A 17,203-nucleotide genomic window follows, 5' to 3' on the forward strand; every position below is an offset into this window, starting at 1 on the left:
TAACGTTACTATAGAAGTCTATGAGAAAACATTTGGTTGTGTGTAACCTAGAGTTATTTCCAATTGTACTGTCTGTCAGACTCTCTCCAACAAGAGGGTACTTTTCTATTGTGATAACCAGACAGTAGTTAACATCATCAACAAGCAGTCCTGTAAGGTTCCAAGAACTATGGCTCTGGTCAGACAACTGGTTTTGCTATGCCTCAGGCACAACATTCTTTTAAAAACTAAGTATATCAACACAAATGCAAATGTCATTGCTGATGCTCTCTCGAGATTCCAGTGGGCACTTTTTCGGGAAGCAGCACCAACAGCAGACCTGGCTCCACGCGCTGCCACACAACATGTGGACGTTCTAAATGAAGAAGCACGAAGACTACTCAAACAGTCATTGGCCAGTAACACATGGTCAACATACGAGACGGCGGTCGAGGTGCTGCAGGGTTCCAGAACAATACATGGGCTGTCCCAGGTATGGCCAACGATTGTAACACCTCGCAGGAGGGCTTACAATCATCGTAAACCCCTGATATTACAGTTATTTAATTAAAAACGTTGTCTTTGAGATGAGTCAGTTTATAAGTTGGACAAACCATGTCTCTTCGGTTTATAAGTTGGACAAACCAGGTCTCCTCGGAGACATGGTTTCTCCTACACATATACCGATATACGGTCTCTGGCTATATCTACCTACCATAAGCTAAGGGACATGTTGGACTGCACCGATCATTTCTTGATGCGGAAGCTCATATCTGGTATGAGTAAGGGCAAGCGCAACTCTGACACTCGCAAACCTATTACAGTCTGTTATGTGTATGGGTGTATGCTTTTATATGTTTGTTAGTATATCAGATGCATTTAGACTTGAATTGAAACAAGAAGGCTTGGGTTGCGTAACTTTGCTTGAATACTACACCTGGGGAGCTGGCTGCCTGAGCGGGTTAAGTAATTATGTAACAAGTGAAGCTTGTAGCTAATCAGCATTATAGTATAAGGTTGGGGGGATTCAAAAATAGTTAGGTTTTTCTGCTTCTTGGGTGTTGGCCAGACCTGTATTTTAACCTCCTCATTTTTAATGTTAAAGTTCAGAACACTGTGTGAGAGATTGTATCCCATGTCGGGGCTTGTGAAACTGAACTAGAAATCATGCTGATATTTGCAAACGTGTGCCTTGGAAAACTTGCAGTGTGAGCTTATGTGCAACTATGGATATATGTGTTTTCGTGGACCAAGGAGTGGAGTGAACAATCAAACATGGAAATCAGGGTGACTATATAAGTATACAATTTGCTGTAGCCCTTTGATGGTGATATTATTTGTACATGGTAGCCCAAGCCTAATTCTCCCATACTAAACTCAGCTGTATTGGTAATCTATCATGCATTGTTAATAAATATCTGTCTTAATTGTTGTGCGATCCTTTCATTGTGCGAATGGATTTGGAGTGTATCCCTTCGTTCCACTTCCACTCGTAACACAGTCAATTTGCTCCAAGCCATTATTTCAAGTTTACCATTTATTTGCATGTCAACTTTTGAAACTAAACTCTACACAGCTGTGTTTTCCACTGCTTTCTTTGGATTTTTCAGAGCAGGTGAGCTGGTACAAAGTAAACCAGGCCAATTAGGGATTGCCATGAAGGACATGATATTACAAGCAGATCGGGGACAGGTAACATTGATCCTTAGGCACTCCAAAGGTGACAGGGCTCAAAACAGGGTTTCCATCACCCTTACAGCTATTCCACATCATCCTCTGTGCCCAGTCGCACTAGTCAAGGGTTATTTCCATGACCGCCCAACTGGCGCTGACTCAGTGTTTGTTCACTTTGACAACACAGCTCTATCAAGATATCAGTTTCAGGCAATTCTAAAGAAGGCTTTGGCGAACAGCAGCTTCAACACAAATGATTCCTCTTCTCATTCTTTCAGAATAGGTGCAGCAACCTCAGCAGCAGTCAATGGCATGAGTCAAGACTTAATCAAACAGCTTGGTAGATGGGGGTCAGATTCCTTTACATCATATACATGTTTCCGCACACCTAAAATGTGTACTTGACTGCATTGTTTAATCGGGACCATTCCACTGTGCCTTGTTGCTTTCAGGTCAAGTTACCGGGGCCCAGTGCTTCCTGGCAGAGAGCCGGTCTGGCTGGATTTCCAATTACTTGTGGATGGCTCGCAGTGGGATGTTGTGGCAAGACTGGCCAGCATCCCAGGGCCATACTTATACATCTGGGCTCAAACGATATTTGCAAGTGGAAGGCCAGCCAGCTGTACCTAGACATTCACCTTGCTATGTTGAGGCTGCATCTGTTAATGCCTCAGACCACCATCCTTTGGTCCGACATGCATGATGCTGCCAAGGAGGCACTGGCATGGAGCCAATTGCTATGATGCTGTGGAGATGGCCAGGGAGAAGGTCAACAGACGGTTGGACAACTGGGTCAGGGAGCTTGGTTGGGTGCACATTCAGCATCCCAAGGTTTGTGCTGGGGACAGTTCCCTGTATGTCTGGAACAGGGTGCACCTCTCAGTCAAAGGACTGCAAATCTTGATAAGCTCAATCCGCGAAGAACTGATGCCAAATGTAGGTAGCAGGTAAACAAGCAAGTGACACTAAATTCTTTCTTCTGTGGCTAGTTAGGGGGTCCCTCATGGCAGAGACCATATAATAGAGGGACGGCCCTCTAGCCTATGCGCGAAACCATCAGTGCTACGGCTTGTACTGCGCAGCCTGTTCGGAAGCGAGCAGAAACGCGTTCACTGCAGTCATCGTTGTTGCCTTTTTTTCCCATGCAAAAGATATATTTCACAATACATAATTACACTCATGTATTTCTTAACATTGTTAACATTACAACTGAGATTTGTTGGTGCCTTAAAGCATGTCGTTGTCACTGTATTTGATGACTGTGATCACGCTTTGTCTTTGTCCGAGAGAACAAAATGGCGCGCATGTAAAATCGGCAAAAGTGCAGATTTTGATTTTCAATAACGGTCTCTAATTCGCAATGAAAGTCCTTGGTTACCTAGGTGTATAAAAAGGAGATATGTTAAAACATGGCTTAGTGCCATTAACAAATTTAGGGCGGATGCGAAATTTCAGATTTTGACTCCAGAAAATGGGACTAAATCTGAATTTTCGCGAAATAATTACACCACAACTCTTAATTTTCGCATGCTTTCAGACGAATGTGTTCCTATTATCGGTCCTGAATTTAATAGTTTTACATTCATCACGATTTCCCCTTTGGCTTGATACCAACGTTATTTAGGTACGATCAGTAGTTTTTTTGGTATGATTTTTGGCGCAAGGCCATATTTTACGTCACATATTTTAAGTTAAATTACCATATAGCAGACGACATAACATGCATTTTGTCTGTGATTATCATCCGCATATATCCTTTGAAACATTCTACAAACTGACTTATATTGTATGATATTAGAATTGTTTTTGTAAAACGTGTATTTTTTTTACCATTGCTTTCGCCATTTCTTCGTTAGTTTAACATTGTTTCAGTTAGGCTTCTATCACATATCGCGCATATACTACATACTACAATACTGCATATTTGTTATCTTCTGTAGATTTTGTCTGTATAAATCATGACTACATTTAATCAATTATTTATTTTATGCCGTGTAAATATTGATTATGAGCAAAATGATATTGGCCTAAACCCAATCATGATAATATAAATATGATGAAGGTACTACTTACTTTGTGTATTTACACAACAATGAAAACATCATACAAAAATAAAAATCCGTTACATGAAATATTTGTATAATAAAATTATCATTTGCTTTGTAAATGCCAAGAAAGAAGAAGGATTATATCGGCAGTCGTCGGGAGAGAAGTTCCAGACAACAAGGTCGAAGGTGTCATTCAGTAAAATATATAAATGGTCTATTGTCCTTTTCTGTGAAAAATACATTTACATATGTCAGAGTTTGTTTTGTTTTAATAGTAATAGTTGCATGCTTCGTTCCTGGTTAGAGTTTAAAGTTTGTTTTTCATTGATCAGATATAGAAAACTATGATGAAAGAATTTTGAAAACAACAAACGTTACTACAGTTTACGATATACTAGTACATATCTGGTACCATGCTCGTTGAAGCTATATTGTTATACCTGAAATACCTAATTATTTGTATGCTGAAATATCAATCTAATCGGGTAATATCGAATAACGATTGTAAAATTATAATCGTCCTCTTTGCTTTGGAATTTAACAGTAGCCTTTTTTTGAAAAAAAAACTTACCTCGCTCCGGCAAACCCCACTATCACTGCTAGCCCCAAACTGGCATTAACCAATAACATTTGATTCTTTCGAAGCCCATTGTCGGACACATCGAAAATTCATTTAACAACGCTCGTAGTTTAATGTGTATTTCTAATTCATTGGAACTATTAGCATTATAAAATAGTAGCGAATTTACATGAAATAAAAACATTAATATGGCGTCATTTTTTTTCTGGCTAATAGTAAAGCATTTACACCAGTCGGTGATCATGCATTTTTGCAAGTAAATCTAGTCTGGACTTATTATAAGATATGAAGATAATCTGGAGATATATTTTGTGAACATCAGGAATATGGTGATATGTTACAAGTGTCTTCCCTGCTTCTGGATGAGTTTTATTTACACTTCCTGAGTTCCTGTGCAATTTACCGCATCGTAGTTTTCTGTGGCGTTCGTAGTAGATTTGGTATATTTGTTTATTTATAATAGTTAACAATTGCAGCATAAAATGAGATATGTTAACTGATTTTTAAAACAAATAGAATACGTTATAAAATACTTTTGATATCGGAACAGCTTTTTCTTCACACGCCCTCGAAAACTTACGCTTGTGGACAGACGTCATATTTTCATTTCCTATCTTTTTCTTTGAGTGAAACTTTTTGGGAGGTATTACCAACGGCTTGGTAGCGGTAACATCACTGTCATTCTATTTAGACCAAGAGTCATCCGAAACCAACCCCTGGTCGAAGAGAGGGAATTCTTCAAGTGGCATATCTAGGTCCAAAACGAAATCGTCCAAGTGAATGAAGTCGTCCATGGCTGTAGCGAATGTAAATTGAAATAAATGTCCCGGAAGACACACATTTTCAGCAAATAATTTGCAGCCAACTGACATGTTCTAATGAGAGATATCATAAAAAATCTTTGTAATCCGCTAAGAGACGTCCTTTTATTGGATTGTCGCTGGTCGTAGTCGGAGAAATCTCGGCTAAGGGAATTAACTCTTACCCCGGATATTATGTAATATTGTTTACGTGGTTACCAGAATGGTCAGTCGTGAATGCCTGCGCATCTATTGCGCATCTGCAGCGGTACACAGCAGGGTGTCGGGGTGTATCAGTTACATGCCAGACCGTAGCGCTGATGGTTTATGATAAACTGTTGGGGAGGGCCGTCCCTCTATTATATGGTCTCTGCTCATGGTTCATGGTCTTTGGTGTGGGCTTAGCATATGCGTGCTGTTGGCGTGGTTCTTGTGGGCTACAAATGTAAATACTTACTTAATCACAGAGTAAGAATTAAAATTATCAGGTACCTCCTCTTCAGCGGGAATATGTTCAGTCCCTCTGCTTCTCAGCGGGTGGGAACTTTTTGGCTTAACTTAATTCATGTCTGCTTTTCAGCAGAAACTTAGTATTTTGCTGCTAGCAACATAGTTGCCCTTTGCTGCTGCTGCTACTGCTTGCTGGTAACTAAGTTGCTAAATATCTCATTATAATAATATAGCTCAGGGCAGCCCACAAGTCCTGCCACACCTATGACCTTGAACCCAACATATGTCTTTCATATTTCTCTTGCCTTGTCAACTTTGACAAGGCAGGTTACATTGTATGTGGTGTTTCAATAATAAAATATATGGACAGATTTTTCGGTCAATTTGTTAAGTAACAGAATATTTAGGTGTTTAATAAATTGCTAAAGTGAAAATGTTCGTCATTTTACACACTGACTGTAACACGTACACACGATAAAATGAGCAATGCTCAGGTGAAATATATAGTTTGTGTAAACGAAAATCACACAATACCAAGTGATACCAAGCAGCCTTTTTGATTATGATATTCTCTAACATTTTTGTTATTTACACAAAATTTAGGGTATTGTTGTTGTCAATAAAACATGGACATCAAATAATTTAGCATGGCAAGCTAACTTGTAAAACAAATGCTGTGAAAGGCGACCATGCTTGTCGTATGAGGTAACAAACGGGATCAGGTGGCCAGGCCCGCTGACTTGATTAATAAATGTCATCAAATCCCAACTGTGTGGATCGATGCACATGATATCAATCATGGGATTGTCTGGTCCAGACTTGATTATCTACAGACTGACGTCATATAGCTGGAATATTGCTGAGTGCGGCGTTAAACAACAAACAAACAAACAAAACCTTAAACAAAAAAGACTTGTTCCAGCCAAAATTCAGTCTTGAATAACAGAACTAGACACACTAGCTTAATGATAACTGTTGTCGAACGTAAACATGGAAAAGCTTGTGATTTTTCTCACAGATCAACTTACACACTGGTTCCATGGATATGCCAACAGGTGTGACACTGTGTTAAACCATGTTTGTATTCTGCAGCACACCTGCCAAATGACTGGTCATAAAGATTTCTCATCAGAGCAGGCTATTCACACCACCCGGACACAATTGCTAGTCACATGTAAACAACGCAGTTCAGTTAGATGTGTCCAATTGTCACAAACCAATTGGTGCTTCATGTAACATCAGAGCTACAGATAAGCAGCATATTTGCATAAAATACCTCCCAAAATATTCAAAACCCAATTACTTTCAATTAACTTGCATACAGATGCATTAAATGAAAAACTCAAATGTATAAAAAAAAGCCTGCGTAAATACCCAATGAAGCTCTTTCAGCATGCATACAAAGGAGCTAATTTCTGAAACACAATTACGAGCTAATTTACTTTCAGAGTCAAGCCTTTATATTTAGTACAGTTATATACATCTAAAACATTATTTCACTTTTTTAAAATCTTAAAATGTTCACTAATTCGGGGAAAAACCCAATAGAGTGATGAATGGATGAGTGAAAAAATACTGGTTACCCAATGAAAAATGTAATAACCCAATTAAAATAGAAACCCTGGAGTAAAAACGCATTTGCTCTCAAAGTTATCTGGAGCTCTGTAACATGTATAACAGGCTGATGATAGATTATGTGTTAAAACCAGTATTGATTAATACAGATATAGATACCGTATTTGACGTAATAAGTGCCCAGGGCGCTCTCAAAATTAGAAATAGGGGGCTCTTATAAGAATATCATTTTGGTGAAAAAAAGACAGAGTTGAAAGATAAATTTCGCGGTTTATGCTGTCAGCCTGAAACGTTCATGTATGACAAATATATTTTTCCACAATTTAATTGCCCATAATTAAGGGTGCATATAACAGACAAGTGCATATCATAAGCGAATAAATAAGTCTTGAGTACAAATGGAAGGGGTGCTAATTGGGATTGTTCACTCGCCAATATATTAGCAAATATTGGGGGCGCTTATTACGTCGAATACAGTATACATATTTGTGTGGGTGAATGACTATATGTTGAACTCCTCTTTCAACAACTAAAATGACAGTTAACTAAGTGATAAGTAAGGACAAGATATATGGATGAACAACTTCTTTATTACAATTAGGAGCAACATTTTGGTGGAAATTCTAACACTGTTATCAAGCATCACTTGCTAGATAACGGTGTTAGAACCTACACCGAAACGTCGCTCCTAATTGTAATAAAGAAGTTGTTCATCCATATATTTTATCCTTACTTAGAACTCCACTTTCTAAATGCCTCTCAGAGAAGTTAACTAAGTGATGTAGCCCTGATTTTGATAAGGTTTGATGAACCATGTGTACATTCTGACCGTGATTCAAACTCACAGTCAGTGTGGTCTAGCAACAAAGGGATGCAACTGTGCCAACATCAGTGTTTCAGATACCTGGCCATTTCCCATGTTAATGCCACCTTTAGGACACACATTAGATATTTTTCATTTCATGCGCCCACCACCCTTTCTGAAAAGCAGCTGGAAAAGAAATAAATGAAACATAAAACATTTATTTTTATTATGCCTCCTGCTTGTAATATAAATCCTCTTATACAATATAAAATGTACCGTATTCGACGTAATAAGCGCCCAGGGAGCTCTCAAAATTAGAAATAGGGGGCTCTTATTAGAATATTATTTTGGTGAACAAATAAACAGTTGAAAGATAAATTTCGTGGTATATGCTGACAGCCTGAAATGTTTATATACGAGAGATATATTTTTCCAGAATTTAATTGCCCATAATTAAGGGTGCATATAACACACGAGTGTGTATTTTACGCGAATAAATAAGTCTTGTCTACACTGATCAATCGGAAGGGGTGCTAATTGGGATTGTTCACTAGCTAATCTATTGGCAAATATCGCTTTGGGGCGCTTATTAAAGAAGGGCGCTTATTACGTCGAATATGGTAATATATAAAATCCATGTCTACATCCCTATCAGTGATTCAAGAAGCAAGCTGCAGTCTTAACTCCATGTCAGAATGACTTTCATACTATATAATTAATTGATATAGCTAAATATTTCTATTTTTATTTTGTGGAAAAACTGGAAAAAATCTGTGAAACTGAAATAAAAAAAGTGTGGCCTTAGCAATATTCCATCAATGATACAGTCATGTGAAATACGATGATAAGTGACTGACTTCTAACAAATTTGTAGTGGTATTTAAGCTGCTGCTTGCGGTAAATGTTTTTTTGTTGAGGGAAAAAACATCAAAACTCATTGTAGGAGTGTATTATGCATACCCAAGGACACGGTTGTATTTTAGCGTAAAAAGTTTACTCTATACTCAAGAACAGTAACTTCTTCAAACACTGGATCTATTAAACTGCCAAAATGACAATAAAATCTTTGCAAGTATTGTGAACCTCTGCCCTGAACAAGCAAAATATGTCAAAACAAATTATTTCTGACATGTTTTTTAAAGAACCTATCTTACAGACAACGTCTAGATATGACGTTAAATCTTTACTACAATTATTGTGACTTGTCAACACAGTATCTACACTAAGTGTACGCTGCTAGCAACCTCATGATATATATAAATGTTAATATACTGTGAATAAAAATAATATGTAATATCTTCATATATAATGTACATTATGTGTATCTACTTCTCATGTTTATAGTTATATTTATTCCCATATGTAGATAGTTTGTACCCTGCCCTACCAACATGACCAGGGTGTTCTGTACAATAAATATTCTTCTTCTTATCCAACATATATTAGTCCGAAGTCCAAGTCTGGTAAAATGTCTTTCTGTCAACCACTGCCAATAATGGCCCAAATATAAAAACCCAATCTATAGAAAATGTAGCTAAGAGACAAGTAGGAGCCAGCTGACTCACAAATATTTGGCCCACTCTGTGAGGCTGTTTTTATGTTTTTGAAAATGCGGTAAATAATATTTTTCATAGTTTCTTTACCTTACCCCATCAAACGTTACTAAACAGGAACAATATTTCATAAAGCTAACCAGCATTAAATTCTGTCAAATGTTGTCTAATTGTAATAATTCTGGAATGTCTCTTAATATCTTTCATTAATCTAAAAAAATGCATTGTTAAAAACTGGCATCGATCCTATAATCCATACTAATATGAACGATAGTTACGGTGTCAATGGGATGACATGGCAGAAAATAAATGTATGGGGAATGACCTCTTAACTTGCTTGAGATAATGTCTCATACAGTATTACATCTTAAATACTAAATACAATGTACAAACATACGACTTTTCCTGAACAAACCCCAAGCTTGCTCCAGATTACCAACATCAACCCAGTTGATAGACGTCACACTAACCTAAAGGTCACAACAACCTAAAGATTCTGTAATGTCATAGAAAAAGAAGAGGTAGAAGAAGTTTATGTTTACATAGTAATAACGAAGCCATAGGCCACGTACATAACCAGTGATAACATAAAAATAATTTACCGGTAGATATACATTTTAGTGGCAAATGACATAGTTACTATTATATTAACAGTGTTTTCTTAAACCTCATTGATCACAGTAGATTATCCAAATTCACTCTTTTGTATACATGGTATAGGGATGTACTGTATTTGACATAGGTGGGGATGCTTATTAAACCCATAAACAAAAATTTTACGTAATCAAATACACAAAAGAATATTTCAAAACAAACAAAACTAATATTTCCATATTGGACATGTATTTGTTAATTATTATGTGGTTATTTCTCTTCATCTCATCTCAGAATTATAAAAAAAAAGATTCTTTTGGTATTGAATTATCAGGAAAATCATATAAGGTTAAGGTTAGACCAACAGGGTACATGGCAAGGTTTATATTAAGTTTATGCATATTTTTTACAATTCTTGGAGAAATAAAGTAACCAGTTTTATTATCCTGTGAACACAATATTTAAAAAACCGGTGAACCCATTGATCCATTGATTATTTGAACTGAGAGAGAAAGAGAGAGAGAGAGAGAGAGAGAGAGAGAGAGTACACGATAAAGACTAAATGATGGTTTGTTACTGGAATGTTAATCAAGACCACGCCCCAGCCTGAGCTCGGTCAAAACAGGAATTGCAGTTAGATCCGCTCTCTGTCATAGATCTCATAAAGCCAAGAGATGCAATAGCGAAGGCCAAACTAACTCTATTTCTGAGAGATGGACTGCTACTCGAACGTATATAAACAGAGCAGCCAAGGATAAAAATTAAATAATATCAATATACAAAAATAGAAATCATATCAATACAAAAGCAGAAATTATGTGCCAAACTCACAGTAGATATGTGTACCCTACTCACACACATGAGTCCCGAAATTGTTAGGCAGAAGGCGACCTCTTAAACACTTAATACCGGCACGTGGAGAGACCCCTCTCTAAAAGCTGCTCTGGACCCCAGAGAACCTGTTTTGCATCTGTGCCAACATTAAAGTCATTCAACCGTCATAGACTTACTGGGGAAACGCACAGGAACTTGACAGCGGGTATAGCATAATATATTCGAATTAAAAAAAAACACACACCCCTATACGTTTGTATGAAGGGGAGTGAATTTTTTTCCATACGAATATATTATGTAATACTCGCTATCATCAAGTTGGGGTTGCACGGACACCTGAGTTGGTCGTAGACCTGAGTTGTTGTTTGCGATGTCTAAAAAAACAAAAAAAAACAACTCACCTGAGCTCCCCATAACCTTCACATGAGCAGTGTACAAGGCTGTCGTCTAGCAAGGGATTTATATCATTGAATTCAACCCATCCCTGCACTTCCAGAACATTGCACAACACACAAGCAAGCGATGCCGAACTCTTTCTGAATATGGGTTAGTTTGGAATTTAGAGTTACCCCCCTTGTGGGGACACACTGTTGGCTTTTGTTGTCTCTTTATATCATCATATTTGTATTATCAATTCCCAATGTTTTTTACAATTGTGACATATTTTATTTAATTAGTCCTGTATGGTGATATCCGAATTTATCATTTAACTTAAGCATTTAATCCATGACATAAGCTTATGACATAAAAAAATGTATGTCATACCCCAATGACATAAGTATGCAAATTAGATATGCAAATTAGATAACCGGAAGAGGGAGCGGTTTGATTTGAAACTATATATTATAAGTAGAGTTACACCAGAGATTTAATCAGATTACACAGAATCGTTGTTGTTACCGTTATTAAAGTTTCAATTATTCTGCAAAAGTCTGTTCAAGTATTTTGTTTAAAATAATCCGAGGAACTTTTTTCTCAGCGAATTGTTTATTTTGGTTTACATGGCTATGGAAAACATGTATCACTACGCACGATCTATACGTAAGATTTCGACAAGTTGCTGATGTTAATGTTTAATGCAATTATTCCTTAATTTGGAAGCAAAAATTTGAAAATGATAAATAGAATTCATCACTCGTGTTTTTTAATATGGGAAATATCAACCTCGTCCCGTTAATCGGTATTTGCGTCGCCAAAGGCTCGGCAAATACCGATTAACTAAGACTCGCTTGATATTTCCCATATTAAAAAACACTCGTGATGAATCCTCTATTTAACACATCCGTGTTTTGTCAAGCCTCATATATATATAAACCATCCATAACGGAAGATTGCTTGTTTGCTGTTTAATGTCTCACTCAGCAATATTTCATCTATTTGACGACCTGCAAATAATCTATTTTGGACCAGACAATCTGGTGACTGACACCATGCGCATCGTTTCAGGGTTTGGGATACGATGACATGCACCCACCCAAGTTACTGAGCCTGACCACCCGATCCAATTCATCCCGTCTTATGACAAACCGTCTCCCCAAAGCAAGAGTGTTCAGCCTTCTTTTTTTTTTTTCTTTTTCTTTTTTAAAGTCTAGGCTTTGATAGGCTAGTGGACATGCTTGCATATGGAAGATGATGACAAGACTATGCTGCTTGTGACCAATATTCCTCCCCTGAATCCCCACGGATATCAGGAATTAACTATTTCCAGAACCAAAGAAATAGGAATAATATGGCGGGATTGTGTGTGCTTTACACCAAGGAGCTTGGCTTAAGGGTATACACAGTTTTTGGCGTTAAGCTAATATTGATGTTGTTGATTATGACAAATAATGGTTGATCACCAGCTAGAGAAACCAGTGGGTGGTCAACACTATGCAGTGATGCTTTTAAAATAAATCGTTGACAGATCGACAAATTATGTAGAGGTTATCACGCTTGTGTGTTTGGGGATGGTAAATATCCAGCGTTCGGGGGGGTGGGGTCGGAGGACGATGTGGGATAGCCTGTGAACATGTATTACAAGTTGGTATTTCCGCTATTTGCTAAGTGTGCATGCAGTGAGTCCGTCTTATTGTTGATAGTCATTTCGTAGACATAAATGCGAAGTTTAGTAAATGCAAACAGAGACCACTCGCATTTTTTCGCATTTAATTCACGCTTGCGTTAATTTCTTCATCCTAGCATTAAAACTTTGTATACCATATGTCAGCATACCTGTCAACTCTCACGCATCTCGCGTGAGTCTCACGCATTTATCACCTATGTCACGCTCACACGAAAGGTTGAGAAATTATCACGCATTCATATAAAATGTAGATAAAACGCTTTTCTCTTTCGAATTTTCGCGATTACAACCAACACAGCGAGAAAAATCATTCAAAACCAGTTTTCGCCGGGGGATGCTTCGCCCCCCTGCGGCCCCCCACCAGGGCTTAGCCCTGGACCCAGTGGGGCTTGCAGCCCCTGCACCTGGCTTTTCACTTATTTAGACATCCAGGGGTTGACAGCTATGTATGTGTAACCCAGAGTTTTTGGCATGTAAGTTCCCAAGGATAAAGTCACTGAAAAGCTTGCAGTTTGGCATTTTAGGGACCTTTTTGTACCTCCTACATTTCAGTCTTAAATTCATGATTTTTTGTGTGTTCATTTATCTCAGAGGTAAATGCCATTGATATGAAAAGTAGGTCACCTTGACCATCAATACATGCTCCAGCTGTGTTAGTGAGTCAAAGCTGATCTTTGCTCTAACTTAATCATTATTTTACCTTAAACGTTTATACGCTGCACAAACACATCTACAAGATGCAGATTACTCTCAACTGTTACATCGTGGACCCGAGGCCCAAATTTTAAGTCACGGGCTACACAGTACTCACACAAAAAAGTTTTTAAGCCCCATATATAAGAAATAGATATTGTTTAGATACTTTGCATATTTGGCCTGTAAGTAAAGGGCTCAGTATACTTAGTTATATTTATATGAACACACAAGGTCAAGGTCACTGCAGGGCTTTCTCTTTGACAAAATAGGGACATTTTCTGTAACATTTATAAAAGTTTGTGCTGGAATGATGATATTTGGTCAGTACCTGTATCTTAGTAAGCCGCCATTGACATCGAAAGAAGGAGAAGGAGATTCAGTAGAAGTTCGTTGCATTGTATTTGGAAAGTGATTAGTTGTCAGGAATATAGTACTATTTAATGTAAGCAGTGGTGAGGAAGTTATTATACTTTAATGCTCGATTCATCTTTAAACTTCCGGAATAGCATGGATGTCAAGTGTTATAGAAACATGTGAAATATTTTGGGATGTTCTAGTGGCACTGGACAGGTCAAGCACTGTGTCGAAAGTGCTGGAAGCCAGTTAGACTATGTAAGTGGAGCGGGCTCGTGTCTATCACCTCACATTTCATCTGACATTACATCAAGACCCGCTTTCGTGTGAAGAACACTTTTTACCATGGATTCTTAGCCTGGACCTATCTCGGAAGCTTGGCTTGACCACTGTTGAGGCGAGGTGATTATTATCTTGTCCTTTGCACTGCTCTCACATTTTATACTGCCATTGGATATTGTACTACCACTCTATTGTGTACTGCCATTGTAATTGCTGCGCAGTAATATATATTGATTTGTAAACCCAAATAATTTTGTAATACAGTTGTAGATTGTTTACCATTTGTTGGTTGTTTGTTGATTTCACTTCACATAAAACTGATTTTTTTTTTATCTTTCAAAGCAGATAAGATTTGTTCCGCCCTTCTCTGGACGTGATGTTGAGAAGTTTTTCTTATATTTTGAAAAGGTGGCTAACAGTTTGAAATGGTCTCAAAATAAGCGGACAACGTTGATGCAAAGTGTGTTAAAAGCTCAGGAAGTGTATTCTGCCTTACCTATTGATTTCTGATTATCAGGTTGTTGAGGCTTATTTGAAGACTTATGAATTAGTTCACGAAGCTTACAGGCAAATGTTTTGGTCTGCTAAGATTAGGGGTGATTCTACCTTTGCTGAGTACGCAAGGGAGAAGGGAACTCTGTTTGATATGTGGTGCACTTCAAAGAAAGTCAATGGCGGGTATGATAGTTTGAGGCAGCTGAAGTACATCACAAACATATTTTGACAATTGCTGTCCTAAGAAATTATACTTTTTTGCCCAGAAAATTAGTGAGGGGCTACCGCATGTGAGAAAGTTTGACAAAATATAGTCACCAGCCTATGTCCCAAAAAATCTTATAAGTTCCTTTTTGTTTTGTGGAAATTGGAATTTTGAAATAGCTTTCACCTTTGCTTGTACGGGCTGTGCCTGACCTTGCCCTATGATGTGACCTAACTTAGCATCAAAGTTAGCTCAATCTTGAGAATTGTTTAGCTTAGGGCTAGCATCATCAGCAATGCCATCAAACTTGACAAAGTCACAATTCTCATCAGCATCTCGATCTGATACACTATACACAGGAGACACAGCGGCAACACTCTGAGTAGGTACAGTAAACTACGGTTATAGCGAACTCAAAGGGGCTACTAAGTTTAGTTCGTTATAACCGTAATTCGTTATAAGCATATATACAGCATATAGTCGGGACTAAAAAGTTAGTTCGTTATATCCGTTAGTTCGTTATAAGCGTGTTCGTTATAACCGTAGTTTACTGTACAATGTCATTTCTTTCATGATACTTTCTGATCATATTGACAAGAAAAAGAATTGTCTTTTAACAACAACTAATATGCATTAGACTTCATCAAAGTTGGGAACCATTTGACATGAATCAGAGCCCTGATGTGACTGAATAGTCCTAAACAAACAAACGGTGATATCCTACTTGTCCGGCAGCCGGCGAACAGTTAATCCCCACCATGTGTGTTTAAGACGAGGGGTCGTCTCAAATATAAGTCTGTCAGTGATGGTCCCCAGTAGTCCGGCCTCAGTCATAGAAACTAAGAAAGTTTATTTGCTCAACATTTTATTTCCACTGATATTGTTTTAAAAATAAAGATTCAAGTATATCCATATACAAATTGTGGAATATCACATACATACACATTTACAAACTACATTTGTATATATTTCAAATTATACTTTTATTAGATAAAAATGCACAAAAAATACAATACAATAGTATCACCAGTAATGCTTTTCCCATTGTATTACAAAAAGTTTCTTTATTTATTCGATATATGATATGATTTCTGTACATACATTCTCAATTCACAAATCCAACAAGATGCGACACTGCGTCATGGTACTGGTATTTTGATTTCTGATTTGTAGTCAGAAGTCGCTTCTCTCTTTCAAGAGCGTGTTCCAAATTCCGATACCGCCTCTTTTTTGGCGGCATCAAACTACCAGACTGCAGCTGCATGATTACAATCTCATTACTGTCCTGCTCAAATTGGATAATTTCAATGAATTTATACAGGTTTGGGTGACTGCGTCCAAGCCTCTTTAGGTTGGAATACCAACCTTCAAGATGGTTGGTTGTACGTGGACCAGTGGTATGGTTACACATAGCACGGTTGTTTTTGTCCACCCATTGCTCGGTCACAGTCTGCAAAGTTCACAATTTTTTCATTGTCCAGATCTAATTCATCAAGGGTCTTCACTCACACGTCGTCGATGTCACACATCTGCACCAGGGGTAATGCTGCAGCACGTCTTATGAGCATGTTCACGTTGTTGTCGTTCTGGAAGGCTTGTTGGAGACCGCATTGCTGCGCCTTTCTCCAGATACACTGTCGGAGGCATCCTTTCAATTGACACTGACATACCTGGGAAGCAGCGCTTTGTGCAGCAGTTTAGAAGTCAGTGAACACAGTTGTTGGTGCTAGGTTGATGTTATGTTCACTTGCTCGACGTCAGATGGTGTCAAAGAAGGTGTGGTAAGTTGATTGATTCTTGTCCGGTAGAAGTCCATACACAAGGGGAACCAGCTTGTTGTCCACAAAGGCATGGACCGTGTAGAGCTGATAATACAAGGACGGACACATGTTGAACGTTCCATCACAGTAGAAGTTTGTCATATACATATGTATATATAAATGGAGCGCATTCCAGACGATCAAAGATGTCAAAGACTTGCAGACGACATGACCAGCCAATGGATCGAGGTCGATCTCCACATCCACCAGTGGAACCACTTCAATAGTGATGGACCACGTACAAACAACCACCTAGCGGGATGGAACAGTCGACTAAAGAAGATCGTGGGAAAGGCACATCCTTTCCAACATTTTCGAGATGATTACCTTCCTTCCCAAAGAGCAGAAGTCATCAGAAATTCACAGAGTGCAGTACGAAGCAGGACAGAAAAGA

General features: G+C 38.1%; 2 protein-coding genes across 3 annotated transcripts in view; one reads left to right on the forward strand and one right to left on the reverse strand.

Annotated features, from left to right (window-relative positions):
• LOC124131645 (MFS-type transporter SLC18B1-like) overlaps positions 1-11,433 on the reverse strand; it is a 37,889-nt gene extending 26,456 nt beyond the window's left edge. The window contains exon 1 of the mRNA XM_046495063.2: positions 11,294-11,433. The gene's annotated coding sequence lies outside the window, so the exon portion shown is untranslated. The remainder of the gene's footprint in view (positions 1-11,293) is intronic.
• Positions 37-2,654, forward strand: LOC124131745. Of its 2 annotated transcripts, none has more exons than XM_048393572.1 (2): positions 37-472; positions 2,106-2,654. In XM_048393572.1, the coding sequence occupies exons 1-2, from the start codon at positions 170-172 to the stop codon at positions 2,394-2,396; spliced, it is 594 nt and encodes a 197-aa protein (XP_048249529.1). In that variant the 5' UTR covers positions 37-169; the 3' UTR covers positions 2,397-2,654. The 2 variants fall into 2 exon arrangements, 1 of the variants encoding a protein (XP_048249529.1); XR_007220151.1 differs by lacking the exon at positions 37-472 and adding an exon at positions 718-1,266.
• Positions 11,434-17,203: the final 5,770 nt, after the last annotated feature.

Source organism: Haliotis rufescens, unplaced genomic scaffold, assembly GCF_023055435.1.
Source record: "Haliotis rufescens isolate VD_foot unplaced genomic scaffold, xgHalRufe1.0.p SCAF_1, whole genome shotgun sequence".
NCBI classification, from domain to species: Eukaryota; Metazoa; Mollusca; class Gastropoda; order Lepetellida; family Haliotidae; genus Haliotis; species Haliotis rufescens.